This window comes from Phacochoerus africanus, chromosome 14 (genome assembly GCF_016906955.1).
Source record: "Phacochoerus africanus isolate WHEZ1 chromosome 14, ROS_Pafr_v1, whole genome shotgun sequence".
Lineage (NCBI taxonomy): Eukaryota > Metazoa > Chordata > Mammalia > Artiodactyla > Suidae > Phacochoerus > Phacochoerus africanus.
Genome location: NC_062557.1, coordinates 31,060,153 through 31,077,093, shown reverse-complemented (window position 1 = coordinate 31,077,093; position 16,941 = coordinate 31,060,153). Strand labels below are relative to the sequence as shown.

At 39.1% G+C, this 16,941-nt stretch overlaps 1 protein-coding gene across 2 annotated transcripts in view; it reads right to left on the bottom strand.

Moving 5' to 3' along the window:
* Positions 1 to 260: 260 nt before the first annotated feature.
* The window catches only part of TOM1L1 (target of myb1 like 1 membrane trafficking protein), a 54,895-nt gene continuing 38,214 nt past the window's right edge, over positions 261 to 16,941 (bottom strand). For both annotated transcript variants that reach the window (XM_047759352.1, XM_047759353.1), the window contains exons 11-16: positions 15,933 to 16,029; positions 9,381 to 9,432; positions 6,568 to 6,673; positions 5,771 to 5,852; positions 1,555 to 1,619; positions 261 to 1,002 (exon numbers count right to left, since the gene is read on the bottom strand). In XM_047759352.1, the coding sequence (XP_047615308.1) occupies positions 1,556 to 1,619; positions 5,771 to 5,852; positions 6,568 to 6,673; positions 9,381 to 9,432; positions 15,933 to 16,029 (401 nt within the window). In that variant the 3' untranslated portion in view covers positions 261 to 1,002; position 1,555. The remainder of the gene's footprint in view (positions 1,003 to 1,554; positions 1,620 to 5,770; positions 5,853 to 6,567; positions 6,674 to 9,380; positions 9,433 to 15,932; positions 16,030 to 16,941) is intronic.

The window sequence follows — 16,941 nt, the reverse complement described above, 5'->3', positions numbered from 1 at the left end:
GCCCTAATAGCTTGCTCAAAGATTGCATTCTGATTTCAAATTTGACTATATCCTTTAAGATCTACAGTTATTTTATATTTAGAGTACTAAATAATTACTTTGAAATTTTGGTACCATGACATTTAAATAAAATGATTAATTTATCTACTAGGCTTTTAGCATTTCTTGTGAAGTTCCAAGTTCCCAAATGCTAAAATATAAGTATAGGACTGTGAAAGTTTACTGACATCAAGAGTTCTCTGAAAAAAGATATATTAAACTGTTTTAATAGTAATTTATTTTGGTTTGTAATTATGACATAAATGAATGCATAATTTATTCTGCATGTTTTCCAGTAGTCTTTCTTCCAAAAAGAAGAAAAAAGAACATTTAGTATTATAAAGAATTATGCTTAAAGGTAATGCAATGTAGAATCCATTGACCTCTTCAGGGTACCTGAAATATAATTAAGCTAAAATCATCAAGGCTTTTATAATTCATAATTATAAACAAGAGTATTATTATAAAGAAGTGCAAATTGACTTTTACATTCAACTTTAGCTAAATGAAGGCACTCATTATTCTTCCTGAATAATGTATTTAATTTTTCACATTTCATGCTTTCATTTATAAACAATTATTTTGTAATAAAATCATCCTCATCTACTCTTATCCCAGCTCTTGTGATGACCTCTAAATGTAGGAAGGCCTGTGAAACATAAGCTGCTACACCTAATTAACCTAGTTGGCTTCAGTGCCATGAATTTTTCTTCTTAATTCTTAAGTGAATTTATGTTACAACCAAGTTCTTTTGAGATAAAGCCTGAGCTCCTGTCGGGTCATTACTGTTAACTCTGGAACTGTTACTCTTCTGTGTAAACTTTGTTACTGTGGAGGAGAAATTTCCACCATGGTTTTGATGTGTTGGAAGGTCTTAACTTCGGGTCTCAAAGCTGGACAGGGTCTCCGTTTTAGAGAATTGGCACCAGAAATGCAGCTAGTGAGCTGGTCATCCACTTGCATCTGGAATAAAAAGAAAAGTAAACCACCTCCACCCTTTCCTCTCTTTCCCCATTCCTTGATAACGTGAGAACCACAGTCTAGTAGAGGAAAGGTAGGAATGTACTACTTCCATGGTGAAGGTATGAAGGGAATAAATAAGGTGAATAGGTTATGCGCATTTATTAGTAAATAAATGGGATGATTGGTAAAGCAAGAGAATCCAGACCTATCTAGACTAATAATGGGTTCTACTAGACCCATTTAACAAGTATTAACTGCAACTTTGATTCGAGTGCTAAGTTTTACTGATCATCTGTTTTTGTTAGCAATATTTCTATACCATGACTCTGATTCCCAAGAGTCATAATTTTTAGCTAACACAGTCACAAAGTATTTCATTAGTGAACAATAGTTCACTATAATTTGAGTGATTCAGAGGAATTTGTGTAATATTATTTTACTCATCAAAGTGTCAGACTGAGATGGCCCTTACAATGTAAATGCTAACTGTAGAAAGTGATGGTTACACTGCAGTCATGTGCAATGTAAGTTGTGTAAAAGTGAAGTCTTTACCTCAACAGTTACTGTGACTTTGAGCTTCTTTATGGTGATGAGCGTCAATGTCTTCATAAATAGCTCTGAAAGAAACAAGCCATCATGGCAAAAGAATTATGTATCAATTTCAATGTATGCTCTGACTTATTAACTGCCAGCATCCTAACTGGCCATAAAAATCTGGTGCCATTTTCTGTGTTCAGGCTCTATCGGTGAATAAAAACAAAGGTCTCTGCCCTAAAGCTTACATTACAGCTTTCTTAGATCCTAATGCTGTAGGGGATCATGCAGCTTATCACCTTAAATAACAATTTCACTTTCAATTAAATGAGAATTATGGCTCAAATTTGGACAGTCTATCTGTTAAAAAAAAAATTGTTCAGCTTTCCCTGGCATCAAAACATTAAAAAAAATTCATATTCATAGTTTATTGAACCTGTGTTATTACAGTCCAAACTCCTGAGCTACCTTTAGCATATAACTGTCATCTTTGTAGTTTATATAGAATAATTTCTCTTTTCTTTTCTTTTTTTTTGTCTTTCTAGGGCCACACTTGCAGCATATGGAAGTTCCCAGGCTAAGGGTCTAATCTGAGCTTCAGCTGCTGGCCTATACCACAGCCACAGCAATGCCAGATCTGAGCTGTGTCTGTGACCTACACCTCAGCTCACAGCAATGGCTGGACCCACTGAGAGGAGGCAGAGATCAAACCTGCCTCCTCATGGATACTAGTCAGGTTTGTTACTGCTGAGCCACACAGGAATTCCCTATATATAGTAATTTTTCTATGAGAGCCTTCATTCAATTCTTTATATTTGTCTTACGTATGTCCACAGCTCAAAAATGTATCTATAAATACTGGTATCAATATACACAGTATAGCAACACATGGCTAAAAAAAGAAAAATCTCATAAAAATACAGCACTTTGAAGGCATACACATTTGAAGGCCCCAACCCAGCATGGTCCAGACATTTTAATGTTTCTTTGTAAGTTTTGTCTCTCATTTTCTACAAGACTGTTTTAACCCTTCTTCACTCAAATCTCTGATCCCTCTCCTGTCAGTCAGAAACCTCAGGTTCCCATCACCAGATCTTCAAGTCTGTTTTCATCTGTACCATGATCTACTTCTGTGATCCTATCTCTCTACCCCTCACTTTTCAAATACTACACTCATTTAGTGTAGTGTTTCCCTTCCAGAATCTTCAGCTTCTCATTCTCTACTACATCCTACCCCTCAGGATTCATAGATATCCCAGTATCTCCCGTTTTACAAAATAATACACTCAATCCCATGTCTACTTAATCACCTCAATAATCCTCTACCTGCCAGACCAGTTACCATGATCCCTTCATGTTTAAGTTTCTGCATAAGTTATAACCTGTGCACTTAGCATCTACTTCATTTACTTTCTTTTTTTTTTTTTTGCAGTCAAAGTTTTTTTGTTTTGTCTTTTTGCCTTTTCAAGGGATGCTCCCGCAACATATGGAGGTTTCCCAGGCTAGGGGTCCAATTGGAGCTGTAGCCTCCAGCCTATGCCAGGGCCACAGCAACGCGGGATCCAAGCCGTGCCTGCAGCCTACAGCACAGCTAAGGCAACGCCAGATCCCTAACCCACTGAGCAAGGGCAGGGATCCAACCCGCAACCTCATGGCTCCCAGTCAGATTTGTTAACCACTGCGCCACGATGGGAACGCCTCAAAAGTTTTTTTATTGATATTAACAATTTGTCCCTTAAAAAGTCTGTGGGACTTTAAGAATTTGACTTTTTTTTTTTTAAACAGACTTCATTTTTTAGAGCAATTTTAGATTCACAGCAAAACTGAGCAGGAAGTTAAGAAATGTCTCATATGTCCCCTTCATCTCTTATTTTTTAATGCACTGAAATTTGGCTCTGTCCCTGTCAATATACCAGAATGCTTCTACTGAAATCACCAGTGATTTCCTGTTAATCCATTATCTAGTGTTCAGACCTCATCTTTCTTCAGCGATGTTCATCATAGTTATGCATGCTCTTCTTTTTATTCCCAAATGGCAGTTTCCACATCTGGTAACAGGTTCCCTGTTGCTCTCTTTGTCCCTGGCTTTTCCATTTCCTTGAATGTGCCAGTCTCTCCCCATAGGGTCTTTGTGTAAACTGTTACCAGGGCCTGCAACACTGATTCCCAAACTTGCCATCATACTAAAAATTGCAGGTCTTAGCCTTAATGTCACTTCCCCAGGCTTTCTCTAACCCTCATTTAAATCAGTTCTTTCTGTAATATACTGTCAGCATCTTCCATACCATTAACACATGTTGCAAAATCCATGTCTGCCTGGTGATTTAAGTTCTGCCTCCAAACTAGATGTTCAACATGATAAATTAGGCATTGATCATTGTCTCTTGCACACAGTTAATGTTCATGCATTTATCAAGTGAATGAATCATGTGTATGTATAAGTACTGTACTCTGTGTTCTGCTGGAGTAGAAATTCTTTCTTTTTTGTTTTTTTAATATCTGTTGCACCTCCATATTATAAGAATCTCCTAATATCTCCTAATATTCTAGATTCCTATTGGATGCAGAACTGATAAGAGCATAGTTGCATAGTTTACAGATAGCATACCTAGTTTAACCAATCTCTAATTTCTTTTCTTTTTTTTTTTTTTTGGTCTATTTAGTGCCACACCCAAGGCATATGGACATTCCCAGGCTAGGTGTTGAATTGGAGCTGTAGCCACCAGCCTACGCCACAGCCACAGCAACGCCAGATCTGAGCCATGTCTGTGACCTACACCACAGATCATGGCAACGCCAGATCCTTAACCCACTGAGCGGGGCCAGGGATCGAACCTACAACCTCATGGTTCCTAGTCAGATTCGTTAGCCGCTGAGCCATGGCGGGAACTCCCCAATTTCTAATTTCTTAAACCACTAGTATATTCAGTGATACTTTATCAAGCAGAATGACCTAGGGAAATTTCACAATCCTGTTAGGAAAAAATATTTAATGAACTCCTAAGCCTATTAAGACTTATTCATAAATCATTCCAAAATGGATCACTACATTGAGAGTGTAGCAAATGCCTCATGTACCTGGCAGATCAGATGAAGGGATGCAGGGGGTCGGGTGGGGCCTGGTGGACCTCAGAATCTACCTGTCTTAAAGAGGCAGCTACTACAAAGCCCCAGGCTATTGTTAGCATGTAAAAATGCAGGCCTGGCATTTCTGTCATGTCCCAAAGAATCCAGAGGTCCAGATATTTTTTTTTACTATATCTCACTTTTTAACTCTTGGGAATTAATTTGCAAATGCATATTTAAAATTCAGATAGGTCAAACACACACAGCTGCAGGCAAGTTATAGCCTGCAGGCTGCTGGTTTCTAAACAATGATTTCCATAAATTTGCTTTAATCATTGTATACAATTTGGGGGGATAAACTTCAGTCAATCAGAGTACATTACAGCTCTGTTGAGCCTACCATCCATAAATATATATTTTTTTGTCTTTTTAGGGCTGCACTCATGGCATATGGAAGTTCCCAGGCTAGGGGTCCAATCAGAGCTGTAGCTGCTGGCCTACAGCTACAGCAACGCCGGATCTGAGCTGAGCCTATGACCTACACCACAGCTCGTAGCAGTACCGGATCTTTAACCCACTGAGTAAGGCCAGGGATTGAACCCTTGTCCTCGTGGGTATCAGTCAGGTTCATTAACCACTGAGCCATGATGGGAACTATCATAAATATTTATATACAGTTGACCAGTATGAAATCATAAAATAATGCTGTTTAAGGATTTCAAGTTAAAGTTATTTTTACAGTAATAATCCATTTTAAACATATTGTTGTCATAGGTAGTGAGAATTAAAAACAAGCTCTTATATGAGAGCACTAGTCAAAGAACAACTAAAATATCCCCTCAATGTGGTACTTATGTTACCAGTCCATGAGTAGCTCCCTTCTCAAGCTGTAAAGAACCTGACTTTCTGCCCAGGTACCTATGAGGAATGCAGTAATGCACATGAGAGTTCGGGTTATTTCTTCATGTGCAGCCCCAGCATTTTTATTTTTTAGTCCCAAGGCGGAGAATGACAAGACCAGTAAGAGCCTCCACAAAAACTCAAGTCATTTTTAAATAAGCTCATTGATTTCTGCCAAAACCTTAAAAAGAATGTATAACCAAGCCCTGTTAGCTTTGCTACCAGGGAACCAAGACCAAAAAAAAAAATCATTTTGTAAATGACTTACTCTGTAGTGACAGCAGGCGCTAAGGGATCAAACTCCATTACTTCGTAGTAATTGGGTAGCTGAAGATCATTCTTTGTCATTGCTATAGGCAACAAAATGACCAGAAAACACACATTGTGCTTTTTGAAGAGATACACAAAATCAACATTCTCTTTATGAGCTAGACTTCAAACGAAAGATCCCAACAAACACTGACAACCAGACATAAGCAGACTGCTTTTGGTTGCTGTTGTTGTTGTCTTTTTAGGGCTATACCCACAGCACATGAAAATTCCCAGGCTAGGGGTTGAATCAGAGCTGTAGCTGCCAGCATACACCACAGCCATAGTGATACAGGATCCGAGTCACGTCCTCGACCTACACCACAACTCACAGCAATCCCCGATCCTTAACCCACTGAGCAAGGCCAGGGATCGAACCAGCGTCCTCATGGATACTAGTCAGGTTCATTACTGATGAGCCACAACAGGAACTCCCACACTGCTGTTCTAATGCTACTTCCAAGTACAAAAAACCTGTATCTAACAAAAAGATTTCCAAACTTCCACTAAAGATTTCCAAACTTCCACTAAAGGTTCAGCACTCACTCAAAATATAATATTCGGTGTAAAACAAGCATTTTTACAATCCCCTATTGTCAGTCATATCTGCCCTGAATTTATCTCATGGAGCTTAAAAATGCAAATGCATCTCTAATTTTTCCTCTCTGTATGTTTTCAATTACCAATAAATCCCTAGCAGATCCATATATCCTCACAAGTTTCCTTATTCAATGCAAATAATAAAGTGTCACGTACATGGATGATTGCTGGGCAAGGTCGGCAGTCTCTGGTTTGATGATGTTGCTGGAATGCTCTGTAGACTAACTGGCTGTGGTAATAATGAATCTGAATATTCTGGAAACTAAAGAAAGCAGAGTGAATGTTTAAATAAACATTCTATATTAAGCTTTTCTTTATTAGATTCCTAGACTTCCAAGTGGTATGATTCCAAGAACTATATACTCTCAACTTGCTAAGAATTAGTAATTATTAACTATTATTTTAGCCTTTAGGTAACAACCCCTTACAACATTTATTACTTTTCTGTCTGGCTTCATGCCCCTTGCACCTCATTTCCCATATAAAATATAAACTTAAAAAAATAGGAATGTAAGGCTCAGTCTAGAGTCTCTTGTTCCACACTGAATATAAAAACCTCAGCCTCAAGGAGGACAAAAAACATTAGCTACAAAAAAGCATAAGGTGAAGATATCAAAACTTACAGATAAAGAGTAAAGTTTTAGTAAGAAATATCTCCTTGTAATTTTCCTTATTCATTTCACAGATATATCCTGGGGACCTACTATGTACCAGGCTCTATAAATAAAGCAGTATATAAAAGAGGCCAAACCCCAGCCCTCAAGAAGCAGATAACCAACAAATGTAAACAGGTGTCAGATGGCAAGTGCTCTCAGGAATAAGCTGGGCCACAGGAGAAGAGGCTGGGGTGGGATATTGCTCCAACAGTCCTGACAGTTGTGGTCAGAGAATGCCTCATCCCTGGGGACACTGAACAAAGCTCTGAGTCTGATGTGGACCCTGTGATTATCTGAGGGGACACTAGGTCATACACTCTGAAGCAAGGAGGCCAGGGCAGTTGGAACAGTGTAAGCCAAGGGAGAGAGGCAACAGGTGAGGTTGGAGAGGTAATGGGAGGGGTCAGATCAGCATTTCAGGTTTTTACTGAATAAAGTGGAGTGAGGAAGAAAATCGTAGGTGGGTTCAGAGCAGATGAGTAATATAATATGAACTTTACTTTTATTTTTATTATTATTATTTTTTTTTTTTTGCTATTTCTTGGGCTGCCCCTGCGGCATATGGAAGTTCCCAGGCTAGGGGTCGAATCAGAGCCATAGCCACCGGCCTACGCCAGAGCCACAGCAACGCGGGATCCCAGCCGCGTCTGCAACCTACACCACAGCTCACGGCAACGCCGGATCGTTAACCCACTGAGCAAGGGCAGGGACCGAACCTGTAACCTCATGGTTCCCAGTCGGATTCCTTAACCACTGCGCCACGACGGGAACTCCTGAACTTTACTTTTAAAAGATTGCTTTGGTTTCTGGAGTTCGCCTCATGGCACAGAGCAAATGAACCCGACTAGGAACCATGAGGTTGTGGGTTCAATCCCTGGCCTTACTCAGTGGATTAAGGATCCAGTGTTGCCGTGAGCTGTGGTGTAGGTCGCAGACGTGGCTCAGATCTGTTGTTACTGTGACTGTGGCATAGGCCGGCAACTGTAGCTCTGATTAGACCCCTAGCCTGGGAACCTCCATGTGCCGTGGGTGTGGCCCTTAAAAAAAAAAAAAGATTGCTCTGGTTTCTTTTTTGAGACAAGATTGTGTGATGGGGGTGGGGGTGGAGAGGGAAGTGAGGGCTGTGGCAGAGGAACCCTCAGGGAGGCCACTGCACGAGCCATCTGATGGCTTGGACCAGGATGTGAAATGGAGGGGGTGAGAAGTGGCTGGATAATAGATACATGTTGCAGGTAAAAGGTAAGTAGAGGGCAAGCGTGACTTTCCCAAGTTTCTGAGCTGAGCAACTGAAATTGTGGTCCTTTACTAAGCGGAGAAAACAGGAGGAGGAGCACATGGGGAGCTGGGGCTGGGAAGAACACAGGAAGAGGTGTGAAGCGGAGGGTGGAGATGGAAGCTCTGAGTCTAGGGGAGGGGTATGGGCTGGAGACAGCAACTTGTCAGTAGGAATCTGAGTAGTGTTTCAAGATATGAGACCAAAAGACCACGAAGGGATGAATGTAGCTAGAGAAATCTTAAACCCTGGCATCTCTAACACCGAGAGGCCAGCAAAGGAGGAGGGATGGGTAAAGGAGATGGAGAAATGAGGCAGGAGAAGAACCCCAAATGAATGGTGCCTGAAAGCCCTGAGTTGCAGAAAGGAGGCCACGACTGTCTCTGTCTCTTGCTGTTGGTCAGATAAGACAAGGACTGAGAACTGCAGGACAGATTTAGAAATCTGGAGGTCTCTGGTGACCTTGACAGAGCTCTGCCAGTAAAGAGATAGGAAGGAAAACGTGTCTGAAGTCTATCAGAGGATGGGAGGAAAGAAATTTGAGAGAGCGAATATAAACAGCTCTAAGGATTCTGATCCTTAACTATCTTTGTAATAGAAGTGAGATTCCAGGAGTTCCCATTGTGGCTCAGCAGAAACAAACCCAGGCAGTAGCCATAAGGATGAGGGTTTGATCCCTGGCCCTGCTCAGTGGGTTAAGGATCTGGCATGCTGCAAGCTGTGGTGCAGGTCACAGATGCGGCTCAAATCTGGCATTGTTGTGGCTGTGGCATAGGCCAGCAGCTACAGCTCTGATTCGACCCCTGGCCTGGGAACTTCCATAGGCCACAACTGCAGACCTAAAATACAAAAAAGAAAAAAGAAGTGAGAGTCCACTTACAAGAATAGATAATAAGAAAGGTCCTTCCAAGGGCTGCATCAACACACTATGAATATAAAGAAACTCCGAGCAGAACATGAGAATTAAGGACCAGGCGTTCCTTTTCAACCATGACAATCTGCTTCTTAGTGCACTGCCAGCGAAGGCCTTCATTACTTACATTCTCATATGCATGACTCGAGGCGAAATCATGGCTGGTCCTCTGGGCAAACCTAGGATAGCGTGATAACACAACATGATTACCCTACAGTAAGTACACAAACGCAAAAAGTTTGTTTTTGAAATCCTGGGCTCACACCCTGATCGGTGCATCCAGGGCTGATCCCAACTGGATGCCAAAGATGTTGAGACCTGAACACACAGTCTGCTGTCCAGAGCTTATACTGACTACGGGGTGGCACACATGTGGGACAGAAGGCACGTACAGCACTGCAAAGGCTTTGAGAATTAAACTGACATCAGAACCAAGGCACACAGAAGGCAGGCTGAAACTGTGCCATAAACCTCACGGGGTTGTTTGCCTACAAATTTTATCTACATTCTCAACAGGATTTCAGAAGGTCTCATAGCATTGACAATGTCCAAGACATAATCCAAATTTACCATGCATATGAAGAACTGGGAAAATTTCAAATTGCAAAAGAAAAGACAATTAACAGAGGTTGTTATCTAGAGGACACAGATGTTGATATTTTCTCATAATTTGAAAAGAGCATTACACAAATCCTTCAACAAGCAGTTGTGAACACTCTTGAAAAAAAAATAGAAAAACAAAGTCTCAGCAAAGAAACACAAGATTATAAAAGTAATTTTAGAACTGAAAAATGCAATAACTGAAATTAAAAAATACACAATGAGCTAAACAGCAAAAGAGGGATGAGAGAGGAACCAGAATGAGAAAAGCAATAAACAGAACCCTATAGATCTATGAGAAAATGACAATAGGTCTAAAGTGTGTCATCAAGAGTCCCAGAAGAACAAAGTGTGTAGTGCAGCACTATTTGCAATAGCCAAGACATGGAAACAGCCTAAATGTCCATCGACAGAGGAGTGGATCAAGAAGATATGGTACATATACACAATGGAACTCAACCATTACAAGGAAAGAAATACCGGCATTTGCAGGAACATGGATGGACCTAGAAATTACCATACTAAGTGAAGTCAGTCAGACAATGAGACACCAACATCAAATGCTTTCACTGACATGTGGAATGTGAAAAAAGGACAGAATGAACTTCTTTGCAGAACAGATACTGACTCACAGACTTTGAAAAACTTATGGTCTCCAAAGGAGATAGTTTTGGGGGTAGGGGGATGCGCTGGGGTGTGGGTTGGAAATCCTATAAAATTGGATTGTGATGATCATTGTACAACTATAAATGTAATAAATTGAGTAATTAAAAAAGAAAAAAGAAAAAAAAATTGAAGAAATAAAGGCTAAAAACTTCACAAATCTGGTGAAAGAGAAACCCACAGATTTAAGAAGTTCAATGTAGTAATTTGAGTGGTAGTTCCCAAAGAATTAAGTCATTGTCTTCATTCCTGGAACCTATGAGTGTCACCTTATTTGGAAAAAGGGTTTTTGCAGATATAATTAAGGACCTTGAAATGAGGTCATCCTGTGTTACTTGAGTGGGCACTAAATACAATGACAAGTAACCTCAAAACAGACAAGCAGGGGGAGATCTGAAACACACAGAGGGGCAGGCAATGTGAAGGTGGAGGCAGAAGAGGAGTGATGTGGGCAAAAGCCGAAGAAGCAAAGGAGTGCCAACACTTACCAGAATCTGGAAGAGGCAAAGAATGGCTTCTCCCTTCAGAGCCCTGGAGGGAGACTGGCCTTGCTAGCTTTCAGGTTTATAGCCTCCAGAACTCTAAGATAAGTTCCTGTGGTTTTAAACCACTAAGTTCATGGTAATTTTTTTTTATAGTAGCCACAGGAAACAAACTCAGCAAACCCAAAAGACAGCCATGCCGAGACATATCAAGATCATACTTCTCAAAATTAGAAATAAAGAAAAGTTCTTAAAAGCAGACAGAAAAAATAACACAGAGTCAATAGGGGAATAAGACTTTCAATGAACAGTGGCTTTCTCATTACAAGCCATTTAGGCCAGAAGAGACTGGCGCAACGTTCAAAAACTACTGAAAGAAAAATCAACCCAGAATCCTAAATCCAGTGTGAACATCACTCAGGAACAAAAATGAAAAAAACAAACTCACATGAAATAAAAGTAACGGACTTTCGCTGTCGAAAGAACTTCTCTAAAATAATGGCTAAAGGAAGTTCTTCAGAGGAGAGTAATTGTACTAGAAGAAAATAAGAATAACAGAAATGGGTAAACAGACTATTCTGAGTCTGTAAGATACATTTGAGGCATACAAGCAAAAACTATACTATGGAAAAATAATTGTAATGTAGAAAATTACTGTATAATAATTATACATTGGTTGTGGTTTTTAATGAACATTATGTAATATATATAATAACTATAATATAAAGGGGAGAGAGAAGGTTTCTACATTCATGTCAAGTGGTAAAATACGTTTTAAGTAGGCTAAAAAATTTTAATTCCTAGAGCAACCAGTCCTGCCCTCCCCATATATAAACTACACAAACATACAAAATCATGTTGAAATGGAAGATTTAAAACATTCAAATAAAGTATGAAGGAAAGAGGAAACAAACAAACAAAAAAACGAAAAAAACCAAAAGGAACAAATAGCAAATTACACAATGGTACACCTACACCCAACCCTATTAAATGTAAATGGTTTAAACATACTAAAGACAGAAATTGTGAGAATACAGTAACAATGCATAATCCAACTTACATTATCTACAAGAAACTCACTTCAAACAATGAAAAGTAAAAAGGTAGAAAAAGATATACCATGCAAACATTAATCAAAAGAAAGCTAGAGTGGCCCTATTAATATCAAAGTAAACATCAGGGCAAAAAAAATTACAAGGGACAAAGGGGTATTTCATAACAATAAAAAGGTCAATTCATCAAGAAGAGAACAATCCTGAATGCAACTGCACTTAATGACAGAGTTTCAAAATTCATGAAACAAACCATCTTACCCAATATTTTCTAGAAATATCACATACTGCATGATTCTATTCATATGCTATTGTCAAAAAGACAAACTATAATGACAGAGAACAAATTGGTGGTTGCTGGGGGTAGGAGGGTGTGACTATAAGGGAAGAGCATAAGAGAGTTTTGGGGGTGTAATGAACTACTTTAAATTCTGACTGTGGTTACATGAATCTATCCATCTATCTACCTACCCACCTACCTACCTATAAAAATACACAAACCTGAATAAAAACAACAAAAAGAGTCAATTTTACCATAGGGAAAATGTTTAAATAAAATTAAAGGGAAGACAAGACAGGTACTGAAATCAGATCCACCTGAATATGAATCCTCTTTCTGCACTAGCTGGGCAACCTTCGGCAAGTTAATATTCCTCAGCCTTAGTTTCTTCACTCACACAATGAGAATGATAGGAGTACCTATCTCATAGACCCTACTGGGAACACCAGTAAGTAATTAGTAAGCATTTCCTATTCTTCTTTAGCCTGTTACCTGATAACAAGTGGGCTATAAATATGACCTGTCACTTTTTCCCATCATCATGACTGCTTTTCAAGCATCCTTTGTTATGAATAATTCCATCACTCATTTGTTCTGTGATGATAAACTGCAAACACAGAGGGGTGAGAAAATCTCAAGACCATAAGGCATTTTGACGGCTGATTCTGCATCTCATATGGGATCTGTGGCATATGATTTAGCCCCTCATGCCTTAGGTAATTTTGGTACTTCAATTTCTGACACTGTAAAAAGCCGGACTAAATATAGCTTTATTCGTGTATAAGCTTTTTTTGAAAATTAGAAAAAACAGATACGAAAGGCATATTCTAGAAAAATATAGATGCCACACATTATATTTTATGAATTCTAAAAGCTATTATAATTATTTTGATAATTGAATCTTGGGTATAAAATCACAATAGGGTTTCAAATCACTATCTTACAATTCACCAGAGATGCTTAAAAAAAATTTTTTTTTTGGCTGCACCTGCAATACACAAAAGTTTCCAGGCCAGGGTCTGAACCTGAGCCGCAGCAATGGCAATGCTCAACCCTTAACGACCAGGCCACCAAGGAACTCCCAGAGATGCTTTTTAAAACTATAAGATTCCTTTTACTGAATCAGCGTTTCTGAGGGCCAGCAATTTTACTTTTTAATAGTCACCCAAGTGATTTTTATACACAAAGTATGAGATCCACAAGATGACAGATTAAAATAATCAGCTATTAGCTAGGATCTGTCTAAAATTCACTGTATGAATTTCATTTTAGTTTATTATTATTATTATTATTATTATTATTATTATTATTTTGCTTTTTTTTCAGGGCTGCACCTGCAGTACATGGAGGTTCCCAGGCTAGGGATCTAATCGGTGTTACAGTTGCTGGCCTATACCACAGCAATGTGGGATCCGAGCCCTGTCTGCAACCTACACCACAGCTCACAGCAACGCCAGATCCTTAACCCACTGAGCAAGGCCAGGGATTGAACCTGCAACCTCATGGTTCCTAGCCAGATTCATTTCCGCTGTACCATGACAGGAATGCCCACTGTGTGAATTTTAGACAGATATTTTTTGGTAATGGGATTTCATCTCTATGTTCAATCTTTTCTAACCAGGTTTACAGGATGAAGGAAAATGGAATCAGCGGCTTTAGACATGGTTTACTAAGCAACTTCACTGAAGTTCTACCTACACCATTTCAACTTTTACTTGCACCACAGGAATCAAGACTAGACAGCCACTGAGATGCTATCATGTCACAGAAATCTATCCTTTTTCTCTTACACTATTTTTTTTTTGCTCTGCTTCTTCCCACTTAGATTTCCCTCTTTTCTCCTCCTACTGTCCCACTCCCGTTTTAATAAACTAAAAAATTATGTAAATCCATGACCTCCACAGCCAAGATATGCTGTTGAGTGAAAGATAAAAGCAAAGGAGTTTCTGTCATGGCTCAGTTGGTTAACAAACCTGACTGGGAACCATGAGGTTGCGGGTTTGATCCCTGGCCTCACTCAGTGGGGTAAGGATCCGGCATTGCCATGTGCTGTGGTGTAGGTTGCAGACACAGCTCGGATCTGGCATTGCTGTGGCTCTAGCATAGGCCGGCGGCTCCAGCTCCCATTAGACCCATAGCCTGGGAGCCTCCATATGCTGTGGGTGCGGCCCTAGAAAATACAAAAAAAAAAAGGTTCAGAACAGTGTGTAGAGTAGAGTATGCTGCCCTTTATTTAATAAAAGAGAAAAATCATTCATTTTCACACTCACCTAAAGATGCTTTCGAAAGATAAATAAGAAACTAATGAAAAGGCTCCCTGGGTGGGAGCAGGAATTACATAAGGGAGGGCAACAGGCAAGATGAGGATGGAAATAAGATCAGGTATTGTCCTTGACATCTGTTTATATTGCTTTGATATCTAAATCATGGACATGTACTGCCTATTACCTAAAAAACATATATTTAAAAGGAAAAAAAAATAGGCTTTGATGGAAGACAAATCCAATTTCTATTCATTTCTTTGCTATTTACTACTCTATCCTGCCTCTTCCTGACCTTAGGTAACCATGCTTTTTTTTCAGTTTCTTTTGCATCCTTATGTTTCTCTAAGCAAAGAGATACAAATATTAGAATTTATTATTTCTCATTTTCTTATACAAATGCAAGACAGTATACACGCACTACTTTGCACCTGTTTACACTTGATAATAAATACATTGATGACTGTCCCTCACAAAGAGGGCTTACTTTTTTTTCCTCAGCACTATAATAATACATTGTGTAGATGGTTATTACACCATCTCCCAAACTAAAGGATGGTTGAGTTGTTTCTAATTATTAGCTCTTGCAGAAATGTTGTCAAGAATGATCTTGTAAAGACCTTGGTTTGCACAAGTATAAATTCCTAGGAATGAGATTGCAAGTTCAAAGGTAAATGCATTTATAATTTTAACAGATACTGCCACTTGCCCCCATAAGAACTGCATAAAATCTTCTAGCAGTTTAATTTATATTTCTGTAATTGTAAGGCTGAGCATTATTGAGCAAAAGTATGTTTTCAGGTAATTTGTATTTCTTTTTGTGCTACTAAATTGCCACATGAAGTTGAGCAAGTTCTACTTTCTAAGTTTCAGCTTTCTTTTCTTGTAAAATAGGAATAATGATAACAGCACTGATCCAAGAACTTTTGCAAAGATTAAATGAAATTAAAAAAAAAAATAGCAAGTACCTGCCACATAGGAAGTGCTCTGTAATCTATGTGTCCATTTCCGTTCCCCTCACTTTGTCACTGAATTTTCCCTACCTCCTGTTACCACTAAATTTACTGAAGGTTAGTATGATGTACCAAATGCCATACTAGGAAGTACATACAGCATTTCACAGAATCTTTGTAAGAATGCTAGATTCTTCGAAGAAAAATGAAGCCTCATACTAGTTAAGTTTCTCATCCAAGGTCACGGAAGCAGTACTGAAATTCTAGATCAGTTATATGCAATTCCCAAAATTATATGAGATTGTCTTTTCAATTAAGTTATGTTTTCTTAAATATGAGGAATCAGAATGAGATGGCATTAGTTCTGGAGTACCACCGACATACTTACAAAGGTGTTTCTGTATTTTCCGAGGCTAGCAAATCTACCTGTGGATGAAGACTTGGTTTCAAGTTGTTTGTTACAACAGGGCTTGGAGAGCTGAAATCTAGAACACAAAACGTACTTGTTGTTTGGCTTTAAAACATTCTGTTAGTCAGTTCTGTTGGATTTTCCACAGTTAAAAAAAACACCACCAAATTAAAGAAACTGAGATAGCTCTGTCACCATAAAATCATGGGATTTCTACACAGAGAAATTCAAAAACAATATTTATGGCATCTGGAAAGAGAGAAATGCCCTGCTACAAAGAAAAGATGTTGTAAAGGCAGCAGATATTATTGTATTGGGTTTTCTAAAACCCCGGCTGACTCAGAATGGAAGGGATTTTATGTCTTGTTCTGTCAAACACAAAAAGTAAAAAGCTATGGTTATATACAGAGCTTCACCCTTACCTCCTCCAACTCTTAACTTCCCATAATCATGAGACATCCCAAAGCGAATAATTATTCCTCCACCTTCTGCCCACAAAATGCCTGATAAAACCTCAAGGAAGCTCTTCAGTGTAACAGACTCCAAATATCCCACTGGTCTAAGCAAGCAGTCAACATTTTAGAAATGGGGGAAGTTTTAGGAAAACCACAAATTGAGTGAAACCAAGTATTATGATTCTGGAAAAAGCTGCTAACATGAAAACAAACTGATTTTAACTTGGCAGAAAATTCTGGATTTCAGCATTTTTCATCATCCTTACTTTATAATTTCCCAAAACTCTCTGGGAAGGAGAGTTGGAGATAAGTAAGATAGATAAGGTACGTCACCCTAAGCCTACAATGCAACCTGATTCATTTGCCTTCACAGAAATGCATTAAAGCAACCATTGCTCTCACTTTCTAAAGCAGGAAAGTCTCACAGGTCAGGTGGCTAAGAGGAGGCAGAACTGGCATTTCAACTTGGACTTCTCTGACTCAAAAGCCTCTGTTTTGCCCTCTACATTTCACCACCAGAGGCCTCCTAATTC